The sequence below is a fragment of the Aedes aegypti genome, chromosome 1, assembly GCF_002204515.2.
Source record: "Aedes aegypti strain LVP_AGWG chromosome 1, AaegL5.0 Primary Assembly, whole genome shotgun sequence".
In the NCBI taxonomy this organism is placed as follows: Eukaryota; Metazoa; Arthropoda; class Insecta; order Diptera; family Culicidae; genus Aedes; species Aedes aegypti.
The window spans coordinates 170,392,896-170,409,767 of NC_035107.1; the positions used below are offsets into that span (position 1 = coordinate 170,392,896).

At 40.3% G+C, this 16,872-nt stretch overlaps 1 protein-coding gene across 1 annotated transcript in view; it reads left to right on the forward strand.

The window, feature by feature from the left end:
- Positions 1-1,246: 1,246 nt before the first annotated feature.
- Positions 1,247-16,872, forward strand: part of LOC5567765 (neurotrimin) — a 409,923-nt gene continuing 394,297 nt past the window's right edge. Inside the window, exon 1 of the mRNA XM_001657614.2 lies at positions 1,247-1,481. Coding sequence (XP_001657664.2) covers positions 1,247-1,481 — 235 coding nt within the window. The remainder of the gene's footprint in view (positions 1,482-16,872) is intronic.

Here is a 16,872-nt window from a genome sequence, read left to right on the forward strand (position 1 = left end):
TCTGGGAATTGGGAATCACCTACCACAAAGCTTAAAAAAAAGTAGTGATTTGTGCAAAAAAAAAAATGAAGTTGTAAAAAAATAGTTTTAAGGAAACCGGAACAGAGGTAAGATTGAATTATTAGAGTGAATAAAATGGCGTTGGAACGGCGATTGACGGGTAGGAGAAATGTGACCGGAAAGATTTTGGGAATTTGAATCATTTTTAATGTTTAATTTTTTCCCATGTTGAGCGTTGCGGGACGAACGCTGAAAAAAAACGATGCTGTTCGACGGGACGTTCGAAGCAAAAGGGCTCCGTAAGAGAAAACTTAAAGATCGTGCCGGGACGGCCATCTTGCATTCCGGAGAAATAATTTCGACTGAGCCCAACAAGAAAAAAAAAAGAACAAAACTTGCACGCGGAAGGAAGAAAAGAGCAGATGGTTTAAACGATTAATTGAAACATTTCCCTATATTCCTGAATCGGGACGATTGCATACTCCGTCGTTTTGTGCTGGTGCGTTGTTTCATAGGCTAAGCGGGACGCTTTACGCAGGTAATAGAAAGAATTTTCTGGAAAGGAAAGTGCTCATCATTTACAACCTAACCTACCTAATCTCTTCATGCAAATTGTGTAAATTCTAATGCCTTAAAACACGCACCCCAAGCGGTAGTCGCAAACAATGTAATTCATCAGTGGATGGTTAAGAATGAAGAGCGTTTTGAGAAACGTCCTTGGAAAGCAAGAAAAAACAATCTCGATTACTTTTTCATATCAACGCAACCAACTTTTACACGATTTGATTCAGTCACTTTCTCAGTATAAAAGAGCGGTAAGAGTAGAGGCTAGATTACGAAAGTTGAAAAACTTACTTACGTTGTTTATTTCGGAGTTTTAACGAGCACGTCTGCGAAACTCTTCTGACTTAAGTCTGTTTGAAAAAGTTTTCGAGAAATAACAGTTGAAAGATGAATGTTGTTGACATTCTCCGATTTTCGTGCGATAGAGGAATAACAATTGTAATTTTTTGGATATAATCTCTCCAGATACGATGGGTGATGAGACAGGAAAAAATGTCCGCAGAAGACCACACGACTCCACAGATGATCTCGAAGTGGTACCAAGCGATGAGGAATCATTTTCGGAAGAGGAAGCGTAATAATCTTCCGGAGAAGATGCGGAATGAATTTCGGATGCAGAGGCAGAGAGCGAGGTGGAAGAAGATCACGAAAGCGAAGAAGACTCGGGAGGCGAAGCGGAACCATGGTCGATTCCGTGGCCAATTCGGCAAACGAATCCGAAAGCAACGGTTATGCACCTCCTACAGAAGCAACGCACACAACCGTTACTGAACCGCCAGTCGTCACCACGGAAATGTACACGGTACTACAGAAAGCCATTGTGGATTCAGCTCAACTAATCCTCGAAAAGCCGTGGGAACTCGTGGGGGAACAGCGTGGAACTCGTTATTCAATCTGCAGCAAGAAGCGAAGCACTGGTAGCGGAGCAACGTTCATTTGGTGACCTTGAAGGTAGCACGAAGTCATCGGTGCAGGCAGTGACAAGTATGCGGGACGCTTTTCGAGATTTTCGACAACAAGGATCATCACATCAGAGACCTTACAGGCACAGCGATTCCAATAACAATTATCGGTCATCACGTGGGGCGTTTCGCAGTATGCTCAGTCACGAAGCAGGCTCGGCAAACAGGGGCGGTGTTCCAGGTGCGATCGACCAGCACATAGAGCCCAGCTAAGAGTCAAGATTGTTATCGATGTTGTTTGCGCGGACACTTCGCCGTTACGTGTCGCAAGAAGGGAGCGAGCATGACCGAGGAATATCGTCAGACAAAAACCGAGAACGCTGAGGCCCAGGTATGATTACTAAATTTATATTTGTTTTTTTTGTTTCTACATAACTGCCAAAAGAAATCAGAACATTTTTCCTCTTTAATGTCCTTGCAATGGATAATTTTACTTTTATAGATTGAGGGGCCCAGATAGCCGTAGCTGTAAACGCGCAGCTATTCAGCATGACCATGCTGAGGGTCGTGGGTTCGAATCCCACTGGTCGAGAATCTTTTCGTAAAGGAAATTTTCTCGATTCCCAGGGCATAGAGTATCATCGTACCTGCCACACGATATACACATGCATAAATGGTCAATCGGCAAAGAAAGCTCTCAGTTAATAACTGTGGAAGTGCTCATAAGAACACTAATCTGAGAAGCAGGCTTTGTCCCAGTTGGGACGTAACGCCAGAAAGAAGAAGATATTGAGTGGATCTGGATCGGATTGACAAATTTAACATTTATTGTTAATTTCAGCCTTCATAAGGCCGTGGAAATCATACAAATATTTGACATTAATTTCAATCAAACATAATATTAACATCTAAACAAAAAATAAAATAAAACAATTCGTTCGAATTGGTCGAAACGGAGAAGGCTGAGGAATCCAACTTACGAGGTAATACAGCGCCACTAATATTTGAACTAGTTGGTTGAACGTTCAAATATTAGCTTTATAATTAACTTATTTTTATTCTAGCTTTAGACTAATATCAATGTATGAACGCTAAACCATGATTCAACAGGCTGAGATCAGATTCTAATGTCTACTTTTCGTTTCTTCTGTTTCACTCACAGCTTATTCATAAGGCGTTACCATATCGCTTAACCTTGCCTTTTTTATCTAGTTCGTTTATTTGAGGCTCAAATGCGTTTAACGCTTTACGGAGCCGAAATTCATTTTTTGTATTTTTATTACATACAATTAATTGGCTTTTTCAGTTTAAGATTAATATGGGATGGAGTCAGGGTACTCATGGCAGCTCGAGGTTAGTGGTCACAATTTTTGAAGGAAGGGCATTGTAGGGATTGGGATCAGGATTCTCAGCAGCTCATCCGGGAGGTATAACGTGGCATCTTGATTTTCGTTTCATGGCGTTGGTAACGATTTCTTGCCAGTATTCGTCTGCCGGATGGCTAGGATCCTCAATCCAACACAAAGGGCATAAAACACAGACAAAAAACTGGGGAAGGCTCATATAGCTTATTCTGGAAGTTGTCAGTTGACCGAGAGTGAAGCTCGTGTGCTTTTTGACAACAGATTGTACAAGAAATTATTCAATATTCCAGGTAGTCTACTATTCTGCAAGTTTTCTGACAATATTTCTATGAAAACTGAATCAAAAGCCCCCCTAATATCCAAGAAAACCGAAGCCAATTGCTCCTTGTTCACAAAGGCTAGTTGAATATCTGATGAAAGCAACGCTAGACAATCGTTTGTTCCTTTACCCTTGCGAAAGCCAAATTGAGTACTGGAAAGCATATTGTTTGATTCGACCCAGTGATCGAGTCGGGATAGGATAATTTTTTTCTAACAATTTACTTAAACATGACCTGAGTAATTACTTTGACCTGTCTCCATTCGGGTGGAACAATGTTGTGCTCCATGAATAAGTTGAACAGGTCAAGCAACCGTCTTTTTGCGATATCAGGGAGATTTTTAAGAAGATTGAACTTAATCATATCGCGTTCTGGAGAGGAGTTGTTTGATGAAAGAAGAACCATAGTAACCTTGCCTTAACACCTAAAGGCAAGCAATCTTATTTCAGAGAAAATACTTTTTTATACCCAACCCAAAACAAATACTCTGGAATTCATGTATACATAGAATTAATGATTTTATGCAAGATGTAAAAATTGAAAAAAAAAAATACTGGGGCATATAATTCTTTGAACCCTGAGGATTCAATTTTTTTAGAGAAGAAGTGGGATGTGGGATACACCCTAACGTATTACAGAATCCATCTCCAATGCTAGCGTGTCAATCACACATACATATACACCACGCGTCGAAGACAGTCGGTTGACTCGACGAACCTAGACCGCCTCACTCTTCCTCTTTCTCAACTCGACCTTTGCCGGTGCAGGTAGTTCGCCATCGTGGCTCCCGTGTTAGGCGATTTCCGCGAGGCAGAATTCCGAACTCCACAGCTTCGTTGTTATCGGTAATGCCGGCATGCCCCGGGATCCAACAAAAACGAACGTTTTTGTTTCGTACCACGTGTTCAATCTCCTGAATCCACGGGTGCTTGGAATATCCTGCCTCCAGGGCCTGCAGGCAACTGGCCGAATCATTAAGGATCACCACCTCGTTTTATATGTGGATTGGACCCGCCTTCTTTATCGCAAACGCCTCTGCGGGGAAAACGCTGCATTCTTTTGGTAGACTAAAAGTCCCGGCAAGACCAATATTGTAGAAGGCGGCTCCTATCGTATCATCGCGCTTGGAACTATCCGTGTAGACGACGGTCGAGTTGTGGAAGCGAGTCGATAATAAATGCTGGACTGGGCGGACTTTCGCTGGTGGGTTACCAGCTCTGATACTCCTCTTCACGTCCCATACAATTGAGAGTTTCCGTTCGTTCCAAGCTTGATCGCCTTGCCTCACAAGTTGACCGATTGCAGGGAGTGCTGTGTTGGTGATTTTCTCCAAACGATCAGATGCGCGCCGAATCAAAGGGAGTGAATACGGATGACTGTCCTCGCTACGCATTGAACAGCCAGCAGTTCAAATGGTAGGATGCTCGCTTCGGCCATGATCGAGTTAATCGGGCTAGTGACAAACGCTCTGAAAGCAAACCGAACCATTTTATTGTATGCCGGAGCGAGGATCTACAAAGCTGCTGGTCCTCCTTGGCTCAGCAATCCGATTCCGTACGTCAGCTTTGCAGTGAATAAAGTCGATCCGACTTGCAGCAGACTTGTCCAATTGCCTCGGGGTGATTTGGCTCCGATCATCTGGAGTATTCGTAGACGTGACTCACATGCTTTCTTCGCAATCTTGCAATGGGGCTTGAATGTCAACGTACGATCTGGAGTGATACCCAGAATCCTCAACCGATTGGTTTCCGGAATGGATACTTGATCAACTACTACACTCTGCGCCGGTTCCCGACGCGCATTCTAACTGCAGTAGAAAATATGCGACTTTGCCGCAGACATTGCAAACCCAACACTCTTCGCCCATTTACAGACAGCCTTCACGGCGGTCTGCAGTTTTTGGTGTAATCCTTCACTTTTATCCCTTTTTACGACGAGAAGGATGTTGTCGGCGTACGTATGTCGACTCCATCCGGCAGTACCCGGAAGATGCGTTACGGATAACACTGATCCCTGAGGCACACCATTTTCCAGCTTGTGTTCACTGGACGTGTAACCACCCAACGACACCTGAAACGTTCGCTCCGAGAGGAAGCTTTGCAGAAGGTTCATCATCCGACCACGTATCCGCCATGATTTCAGGGTGCGAAGAATACCGTGTCGCCAGGTGGTGTCGTATGCCTTCGACAGTTCCAGAGACGCTATCAAACAGTGCTCGTTGGCGTTCGGTATCGACCTTTCCAGCTCGGCGAAGTATCTATCGGTACAGCGTCCCACACGAAAAGCGTGCTGACGTTTGTCAAGTCGTCCGCTGGACTCCAGCTCCATGATTAAACGACGGTTGTCAATTCGCTCGAGTGTCTTCGCCATGCAGCTGGACAGCGAAATAGGTCAAAAGGCAGCAGGACCAGAATCTTGACAGTTCGGTTTCGAAATCGGAACGACGAGGGCATTCCGCCAGCTGGCGGGAAACTCACCGTTGCGCCAGATTTTATTCAGCAGTTCCAGCAGTACAAACTTAACGGACGCGGGAAGACGTTGAAGCAGCGGGTACCCTATCCTATCCCATCGGTACCTGTCGATGCACCTCGCCCTTTGTCGATAGCCCACAGAAGTTCGGCTAGGGTGATGTCAACGTTGTACGCGTCGCCGGTATTAGACGAAACTCTCTCTCAGCTGCCATTTTCGCCATCTGAAACGATGGAGAGTAGCTGGACGTCACCGATCTTTCGCCGTAGTACGTCGCCAGTTCTTCCGCTGAAACGGAGGTAAGGTTATTTCGCATCTAATGATAGAATAATCCAATTTTCCCAAATTTTGTACTTGGTCCCCTCTGACTTAACGCCGACCATATAACAAAGTGAAATATAAAAAAAACATATTTTTTTCTCTCACATGTCATCAAATTTTTACTCGCTACTAGACAAGGCAAAAAAGAATAATGTTTTCGATAAGTTCTCAAATCCCTTTCTATATGAAAGTCTTGATAATTTGAAGTAAACTTATTACACCAAAATGACTCGCTTATTGAGCTTCATTGAATTCTGAGATGATTGTGATTGTCACTTGTTTAGCTTAGTTTGAAAATGGCACACTAAAATTTTTTATTTACAGTTATAGCTCGAGGTTCATTTTTAGTTTGAACATCTAGTCACCCTAGAAACGTGTTTCTGTTTACCTCTTTCACTGTTTTGTTTTGATTCTGCGTTTCGTTCCACAGCGTTCCATTTCACTTTACTCCGTTCCATGAGCTAAATGACGTTTGAACCATTTTTAAACTGAATGATGTGCAAATTAGTAGGGTACAAATTTAAAAGTGTTCAGATTAAATGTGGTCAAACCAACGGGGGTACCCGGTATCTCTATTTTTTCAAAAAAAAAAAGCTTCAAGTGTTCTCTATTTAAATGTAAACAGCTCTTACATGAAGTGTCATAGGTACTAATATTCTTTAGTTTCGCATTCGTTTTGCTTAACTGATTAACGGAAATTATTATATTCCGTCAAATTTTAGGAAGACAACAAAAATTTGAATTAGAATTGCATGAGCGGTGTGCAGCAAAAATGATATTTTGAACCTTCCTAATAACCCATGCTTCTGATATCGCTGTAACTGCTCCACTTGATTTCTATTTCGAGGTTTTTTCAACAAAAGTCTTAAAGTCTTTAGCTCTTAGGCAAAAGTTTGTTAAATAATGGCCAAAAGCAATTAAAATTGTCCATTGATTTGATGGCATGTCCAAAGATCATATTATACCCCACACTTATTCAAACAGTGATTGCAAATATGTCATGCGCACATGTTCCATAAGTATGCAATCAACTAAAATCACGACATCCAAAGAGCATTTTCGAGCATTACATCCCTCGTATAAATGAACTTACGTTTTCCAGCAATTTGAGCTTTTCCAATTAGCCCTCGCAACTTCAGAGCTTGTCCAGCGCCCACTCCAGTGCAGTCCTGTGTATCTGCAAAAATCAAACTTATTTACATTCGTTGTGTCGTTTTACGTTTTAAGTTAATTAATTTGTCACTAACCGGAACGAACGACTGCAGCGCCAGTCAGTGGTTGATTCAAAGTAGAGACTAGCACTGGCTGTACCTGTGTAAGTTATTCAATCAAATTGTGCAAGTAGAAATTTGACTCTGGTCTTGGTGCAACCTTGTTGAGTTCACGAAGAAGCAGTTACTTGAATGTACACACAAACTGAATGAAAAAAGCATCGTGGAATTCAATTTTCCACCATCCTATGAATCCATGGTTGTTGTCAACTCAGCAGTAGATTGGTTGCATTTCGATTGCGAACCAGTAGCACTAAGCTAACAGATTGGATACAGCAATGACTGGCCTCATTCTGAGTATTTCCCAACAGACACGTACGATTGACGTCATTCGGATGAGAAAAAAATTGCCTAGAGAACTTATCGGTTTCATTCCAGTTATTCGCATATTTTCGCTAAACAGGAGCAACAAGTTTTGACAAACATAATTCTTCCATTTGCCACAAAAAAAACTTCCGGTCTGCTTATCAGGCAGAATGAATTGAACATAACTCAATTGTCTTATCGAAAGTATCAGTCGTATCGCGAAGAATGGCTTCCCCAGGGGATCGCCTCAACAGCCCTTTAGCTTAGGGGGAGAAAGGCGTCGAAAAAGAAATCTACTTCCAACTCGCACAGAAATCACACTCCCTAAGGTTATCAGCACTCACGAAAGTTAAATTAACTTCTTCACTCCGTGTCTCCCGTGATGAGACTTTTTTGTTCGCCACTTTTAGGATTTTAATTAAGTTCCATAATCCGCTTTGCCGGTTCGTTGCTGCTTTCCACATAGGCTCCAGGACTCAGAAGTTATTTCTGGCTGAGGAGCATTGCTTTGTTCTAGGTGCCCAATACAGGGGAAAAAGCATTTCTTATCATAATTGTCATAACTTTTGCTAAGCTTTCGGAATCATTCCGTGGATTGTGGAGATTATACTAGAAGAAGTACAGGAAAACTTTGTTGAGATTCGGGTGAACGGTGAAAAGTGTTATAATACAGAAGGAATCAATACAGTTAGGCAAATACGTGGAACTGCGTGAAGTTTAAGATTGCCCAATCTTGGAAAACAAACATAAGCTTTGTCGTGAGGCGTATGTAAATTCATTACTTTTCAACAAACTGTAACAGGTGCGATGTTTGTCGGTATATTTTTACGAGAAAAAAGGCAATGAAGTGTTATGTTCAATTATTTCCAAGCGTGTCGTAAAGATGAAGAACCATACAAGATCACTCGATTTCACACAAACTTTAATTGCAGCCTTGAGGAATTCATAGCAATGGAAATCGCTAGCACTATTATTGCAGCATGTCCGAAGGAGCTTGAAACTAAAACCTGAGCTACAGTTTCACAGCGCCAACCAGCAGCAAAACGGACCGAAATCGGTTCCATGATGGTACCACCAAGCTAAAGCGACCACTTGAAGATGACAAACGTACTAGAGTTTTTATTCCCGGGAATATTTCCCGGGATTCCCGTTTCCCGGGATTCCCATTTCCCGGGATTCCCGTTTCCCGGGAAATGATTTTCTGTTTCCCGGGATTCCCGTATTTCCCGGGATTTCCATATTTTCCGGGTAGCTTTATAAAAAAAAAAGAATTTACTATCTTTTTTCAAACAAAAACCATCGCACAATTTACTTTTCATATAATTCTAACCAATGAATTCACTATATCACTTGTATATTTCAATGCTGATTTTTTGTTTTTCGTAATGAAACAGTTGTTCATAAAATGGATATCGTTTTTGACGAAAGAGTATATGATATATAAAAGAGAAGAATTTTCGAGGGATCTTTTCCATGAATTGAGTAGGCTTAAAAATATTTCATGGATGTAACAGTCACGACTCGAATTGGATTTTTTTTCTTACCTTCATAGATTTATTAAGAATAAACTCCACGTGGACTTTTGCTTGATGCTATAAACTTTGTTGTTTTGAAGCCTAGCGTTTGAAATGAAGCTAAATTTTTTTTAGAGAAATATGGATAATTTACTCAAAAAGAAGAGAAATAACCAACAACATTACTGGTATAAAACACATATAGAGTCGATGTACCATGTACATGTTGTATTTTGAAGCCGCACAACCGAGAACAAACATAATATAGTAAAGCCAGTGGCATTACTTTTCGGCATCTGAATCACATGTGCCTAAAAAAAAGCAAAATACAAATCAAAACCGTTCTTTTACAAAACTTTTATATTTTTATTTCAAAGTTTAGACCAAAAGCATCCGATTGATATAAAAATTTCTTATTTAATAAGATATTTTGTTTTGTGAAAAAATAGTTTATCTAAGTAGTGCTACTATAAGAACAATCGGTTTGCTATAGATGCAGGAGAGCTTAAATTATAATCAAAACTATAGTTCGATATGTTTTGTAACAAAATTAGTTGTAATGGTACTTAGATAAATAGTTCCTGAGCTTCATGTAAAAAAATATTGTTGACGATTTTTAGCAAAAATAAATAATATAAAGCCACTAGTGCGACTAGGGGACTGTCTACTAAGGGAACACCGACCCTACACGAAAAACGAATAATTTGAATAAGAAAATTCTACCAAATTTGCTTTATTTTCATGTTTTTAGAAATTCCCGGGATCCCGGGAAATTTCATTTCCCGTTTCCCGGGAAATCGAATCCCGGGAAATTTGAAAACTCTAAAACGTACCTTCGACTTTTTTAACAACTCGATCCGGAACAACAACGGTGTGCTTCCAGGATGCTAAGGCAGAAAAAGCGGTCAAATAAGTAAAGCTAAACGCCATTCGAACTGCAGTGTGCGGTCATTACACTAAGCACTAATCGACAACAGCGACTGTTAAGGGATGGTGCATTAATTACGTAAGGGTGTATGGGGGGAGAGGGGTTTAAGATTTCTTACGCGCCCTACACATTATTTTTGATTTGCATACAAATAATCTTACCATGTGGCCTCGAAATATCGACAAAATCGTCTTACGTTATTAATGGACAGCCCCAAAGCGGGCTTGGCATAAACTCCTCTGAGATGCGAAAATGAGGTGATTTTGGGGATTTCCTGAGGAATGAAAATTGAACTCAAAGTTCACAGCACAAATCTCAAACGATTTCGAATGAGAGTGCATTGAAATGTGAATATTTTTTCTGGTACTCTTTATCTCTTGCTGCTCACTTTTTCATTTATTTACTTAACATCTAAACAGATAGCACATAATCAACAATTTCACGCCACAATATTCGATTCGTGGCCGCATCTCTCCATCCTCGGTTCTGCCCCACGCTCGCCAAATCGATGCGCACTTGGTCCGCGTTTTGTACATGGTACATTTGGTGCTGATGTGAATCTTTTTCGACCGCAGCTTCATGTGGAGGCCATCATAGGCCCGAATTCCACTGATGATGCGCTTCCGTATTTCACAACTAATGTTATTGTCAGCCGTCAGCAAGGATCCAAGGTAGATGAACTCGTCGACCACCTCGAACGTATCCCCGTCTATCGTAACACTGCTATCTAGACGAGCGCTGTCGTGCTCGGTCCCACCAGCTAACATGTACTTTGTCTTGGTTGCATTCACCACCAGTCCAGCTTTTGCTGCCTCGCGTTTCAGATAGGTGTACAGGTCTGCAACCTTTTCAAATGTTCGGCCGACAATGTCCATATCATCCGCGAAGCAAACAAATTGGCTAGATCTCGCAAAACCGTACCTCTGCTGTTAAGTCCGGCTCTCTGCATAACACCTTCTAGCGCAATACAGGCACGAAAGTCCATCACCTTGTCGTAGTCCCCGGCGGGATCCAAATGAACTGGAGTGTTCGACTGAAACCTTTACACAATTTTCCACACCTTCCATGGTTGCTCTTATCAGTCTCGTGAGCTTCAGCCGACTCACAGTGGCGCATTGCCGGACAAAACCTCAAAAATTCATGTTCTCAAAATCACATGTTATTATTTTTTATAAATTTCTATATCATTCAGTGATGGTCTCTCAAAATTTGAGAGTGATCTGTTCTGTTTTCGATTTTTAGCAGCATCGTAAGTGCGGGAAACTCTGCAATATTGGACTGCTTAAAATTCAAACCTATCAAACTTCAAACAGCTGTATCTCAACGAAATCAAAACCGACTTAAGCTCAATAGGTTTCATTTGAAAGCGTAGTCTTAAGCCTTTGTTTTGACTATAATTATATAGTTTTTAACACATTGAGTTGTTAGTTGTAGCAAAAAATGTTCATCGCAATCTCTCTCCAAAATTTTGATAAGTTTTTGAAGCTTCGACCGTTTTATGTGAAGTAATTCGGTAAAATGAGTCACTCACTATGAAGCAGCAAACCATCCATACTTTTTGAGGGGCAACATTTTTTCTTGCCCCTCTTTGCCCCTAGAGGTGAAAATTCCATTTGAATTTTTCATTATAATGTATCTAATTCATCACTCAAATCAGCATAATGTGCCATAACCCGCTTAAAATTAACTGAATTTACTAAAAGGAACTTGAATATGTATCTCTAGTTCAGGTTTATGAACCAATTTCTGCATTACAACCAAATTTTTGTGATAATAGCCTTTTTATTCGATTGGATGGTAGATACAGACAAATTGCACTAGAAAATAGAATTCTCAATTTGACAATTTTTTTCAACGGGATGATATCAGGTATCCAAGATAATTAATAGATTACCATTATCAAGCGATTTTGGACGTATTTGAGGTTTTGTCCGACCTTTGTATGAAAGCCCGCCACTGTGCGACTCATGGTCGGCGCGCCATAGGCGCTGCAATTTCAATTTCTTTAGAAACCGTTCGGTATGCGCCTACTACTCTATAGCACATGATCCTATACTGCTTTCCGTGGTCGTTCTAAGCGCTTCAGACAAGATTGATACCTCAGTATGGATAACGCCACGCCTACTAGGAGCTTGCTTTTTTTTGGAAACTGCAGTAGCGCTGATAGACAAAGTCCTCGAAAGCGCCCTTTTAGCCGTAGATGTCTTTTACAGGCATTTTCAACGTGGCTAACGAAGCTAAGGTCCCTAAGATGCCTAAGGAATCGCATGGACTCTGTGGTACAATCACCTACCGAGAAAAGTGCCTGTTGCTCGGACTTTCGGTTGTTGACCACCACCTAAGTCTTGTGACGGGCCAGTCTTAGTATCCTAGACTTCATCCATTTCTCAACTATGGAGATAGAGTGCGTAGCTATCAACTCTACTTCCTCCATCGCTTTCCCATAGACCATTCCTTCTTCCTTCTTCTGTCGGGTGTGAGATCACTGCGTCCATTTTTTAGAACTATTGTGATATACCCTTGTGCTTTTACAAAGACCCTCAGTGGCGAGAATGCCACCGGAATACTTTGCGCGGTGACTGAACTTTCAGCCATCTGCCATTGATGGGCAGAAGTCCTAAGTTGCAGCATTGTGAATCCCCCAATCTGGTACGATCAGCCTGATAAAGCCAACCACTTCCCTGGGAAATGCGTTCCAAATATCGACCGCCAAATATTTTGGATCTTTGTTGTGTATGTGCACTGCAGGAGCAGAGAAGGTGTTGAAAGGTTTCGCACGTTTCAAAACAGAAACGGCAATTTGGGTTTTGGATGACTCCGATTTTTTGTAAATGGTATCTGCTGGGGCAGTGTCCAGTTATTAGACCGGTGTAGGTGTTGAGGTCCCTTTTGTTGAGACCAATGAGTTTTTGTTTTTGTTTCGAATAAATTTTGACGAATCTTTTGGACTGATTTGCATTGGAAACTGTTTTCCAATTGGATATAATTTGACTGGACAACCAGCTGTTCACTTCAATATTCAGTGTGCAGTTTGATATGCCAAAGAATGGCGCAGGACCAATGAATGTATTGTGATATCGTCGGCGAAGCCAACAATCTTAATACCCGTCGGAAGGGGCAGCCTCAGTACGTGATCGTACATCGCATTCCATAACATCGGGCCCAGGATTGAACCTTGAAGTACTCCCGCGGTAATTCGAACACATTTTCGCCTCTCCTCTTTGTCGTACAATAGAATCCTATCATCAAAATAGCTTTCTACAAGCGAAGTACGTGGGCTATCGCTTTGCAACTTGCGCTGTTGAACGTATTCTCCATATCCTGAGTGACAACAGCACAGTAACGGATGCCGCATCTTTTATGCTCAGTTGCCACCTCAACTGTCTGAACGACCGACTGGATAGCGTCCAGAGTAGATTTACCATTCTTGAATCCAAACTGGTTGTTGGACAGGCCGTCCGCACCTTGCCCATACGGTACTTGACTGTTGAGGATCAGCTCCTCCAGCAACTTGTGTATATAGTATACAGATAGGTCTACACTAAGGGTATGCGAAATACCGAATGATTCCGTCAAACACGATTCGAAACGAAATTCCGCGGAATTCCACGGAACTCATACAGGCGGAATTTTTATTTTACGATTTCGTTTCGTTCCGCCAAATTGTAAAAATATTTCCGCGGAAAATTGAAAACAAACGGCATAAAACGGAATTTCGCGAAATTTCAAGTTTTGTTTCAAACAAAAACGGCATAACACACGCTTCTTCCTATGTAGTACCGTTTTGATTTATATTACGGACAGCTTCAAATTCCGGACACTCTAATTTGTATGGGAAACATTTCACACGAAGTGTTTCAATTTTCGCCGTTCGATAGTTCACACTTTCGAGGCTCGTTTTAATAAGCTTCTCCAATAAATATCTATGCAAGTTTATAATGCCCAACTGCCTTAGACGTTTCTTTAGAGGTTTGAGGATTTCAATTGATGATTTGACTTTTCTAATCATAGTTTTCATGAGCTGTCCGGAATTCAAATCAGAGTGTCCGGAATATGAGGCAAAAGTGAGGAAGCGTCCGTAATTAGAATCATGGAAAGGCTACACATTTCGATTTATTTAAAATTATTCATGTTGCGGAAGCGTATTCCTTATCCACCATTCGAAAGTTAAGGATTTCCGACGCTCAATAACGCTGATATCATACAGAACGATTTTTTAGTATGCTCTATGCTGAGTTACAGTTCTCTAAGGCCTTAAGTGCCCGTAATATGAATCAAAACGGTATATCGCCCACAGAAATGTAAAATAACCTTTTGCCAATATTATCGCGGGTCAAGAGTCCTTAATGTTGAGCATGAGCATGAGTACAGAACAATTCGTAGTTGCTACTCTGTGATTGACCAGAACAATCAAAGTTGCACAGAGATTAAATGAATGGGGCTTGGGATTAGCTAACCATTCTCAAAGTGCACAAATCAAGAGCTCAAATTTTGAAGTCAATAACGGCACCGGCCACGTCCTTACGGCCATCGGTGAAGGGAAGCATTGTTAGTTAGACAACCATTGTTACTTAAGACAGAAGAATCTTCTGCATCTTCACAGCTGTCTTGGAAAGGATATTGGGCCTAGTGGGTAAGGATCTGGGAGTCACCTTTGGTTTGTAATGTGATCTATGATATATTCACGCCTAACCAAATCCGTGGTGTAAATCGATAACAGCATTGTACGATAAACCATTGTCTGTTTCTTTAGATATGTGCTCTTGATATTTTAAGGTATGCCTTCGATTCATTTTCACTTTAAAGCCTGGTTTGATACTGAAAAGGAATCGCTAAAGATATTTCTCGTCGATTCCTTACATAAATTTCCTATAGCGCATTCTTGAACGATTCCTTGCAGAATTTTACCATGCATCTACCGTGCTGCATCAATATCCGGACGCTTAAGAAGAGGCAAATGTTCAATCTCTCATTTAAAGAAGTTCTTTTCAAGTTGGATCGAAATTCAATTTGACAACACACAGTTTTATATTTAAATTTAGCAAGAATAACAAATTTTAATTTTAAGTTTGTGATAACATTATAAAAATCATCGAAACAATCAAGCTTTACAAGACAAGACGCTTTAAATCCGGACACTTGTAACATTTCTTGTCTTTATTCCGGACACTATTGAATCAAAATCCGGACATCGCTATTATAAAACGAAGTATTGGAATGAAATCTATTGGAAGCCTTTTTAAATTAAATCGTGTGTCATAATTATCAACCGGTAATGCAGACATTTGCTTTATAATACTTAAGAGAATGGTACATTTGCTTATTGGTGGTTTTATTTCCTCTACTGAATCGAACCATATGCGATTTGGCGCTTGTTGTTTGAACTTCAACAATACTTCACTCACATAGTTTTTCTTAGCATACAACTACCGTTTTGATTCATATTACGGATACTTAAGGACTCAGGGAAATATAACCCAGCATAGAGCATACAAAATAAATAATTCTGTATGATTCCTTAGCGCTATCGAGCGTCGGAAGCCCTTTACTTTCGAACGGTGGGTGAAGAATACGCTTCCGCAACTTCAATAATTTTAAATAAATGAAAATGTGTGGCCTTTTCATGATTCTTATTCCGGACGCTTCCTCACTTTTGCCTCATATTCCGGACACTTTGAATCGAATTCCGGACAGCTCATGATAATCATTAATGGAACAGTCAAATCATCAATCGAAATCGTTAAACCACCAAAGAGACATCTAAGGTAGTTGGGCATTATAAACTTTCAAAGATTTTTATGGAAAAAGTTTACTAAAACGAGCCTTGAAATTGAGAACTTTTGAACAGCAAAATTTGAAACATTTCGCGTGAAATGTTTCCCATACAAAGTAGAGCGTCCGGAATTTGAAGCTGTCCGTAATATGAATCAAAACGGTACCTTTTTATCATGTAAAACACTTTAACTATAGTGTTTTCCAGTTTTGTCTTAGATTCTCTTCTTAAACATTCACTCACAAATGTAAATTGTAGTGCTTTGAAATGGTGTCTGGATTTAGGGCCACCTGCACGTAATCCCGGACAGCCTTTTTTAATTTGTTTAACACATATTTAAGTGATAATTTACGACGATGGTGCTTCAGAATCCTTAAAGTTATATTGGTTTCACTTTTCTATTCAAAACACTTTCTTAATGTTGGAATTGAACCAAATTATTGACAACTAAAAGTTGTAGCGCGTTCGTAGCCGCTCGTTGTAAAATAACTTACACTGCAGAGAAACTACGTCCGACAGAAGTAACTTATTTATTTTTATTTTTATTAATTATCAGGCAATGGTAACTAGATTACGAATGATTGTGGACTGATAACAAAACTTGAAGGTAAAAGTTATAATTAAAATTGAACGTATTATTTCATAATTGACCCTTTAAGTAATGAATAATATTAAAGTGTCCGGATTTTGGTACCGTTCGGATTTTGATTCACCACGGTAAATAAGCCGAGAAATTGCTAGTCAGCAGCGAATCAGGCTTAAACGAGGAAGATACGTACATTATTTTGTATAAACAAAAACAAGCTAGGTTTATTCATGCCTCCCCGTCTTATTGCGTGACAAAATTTACGCGGTTCCCAATTAAACAAAAAATGCATTTTTTTCCGATTGTTAATATTAGTATCGGATGCAAAATTCTGCAAGGCATTAAATTAATCTTAACAAAACTGGGTACCGACATCAAAGTTTCAACATTCTATAGTTTCAGTTGATTTTGATGATTTTTTTTTAGGATATATCACAATTTATAATCAAAAATATCATACATTTACTATTTTGAATTAAATGAAGATTCAGGAAAAAGATCAAAATGTGTAGGGGTATCTAGAGTATTTTGAAATGGAATAGCACAATACTGTT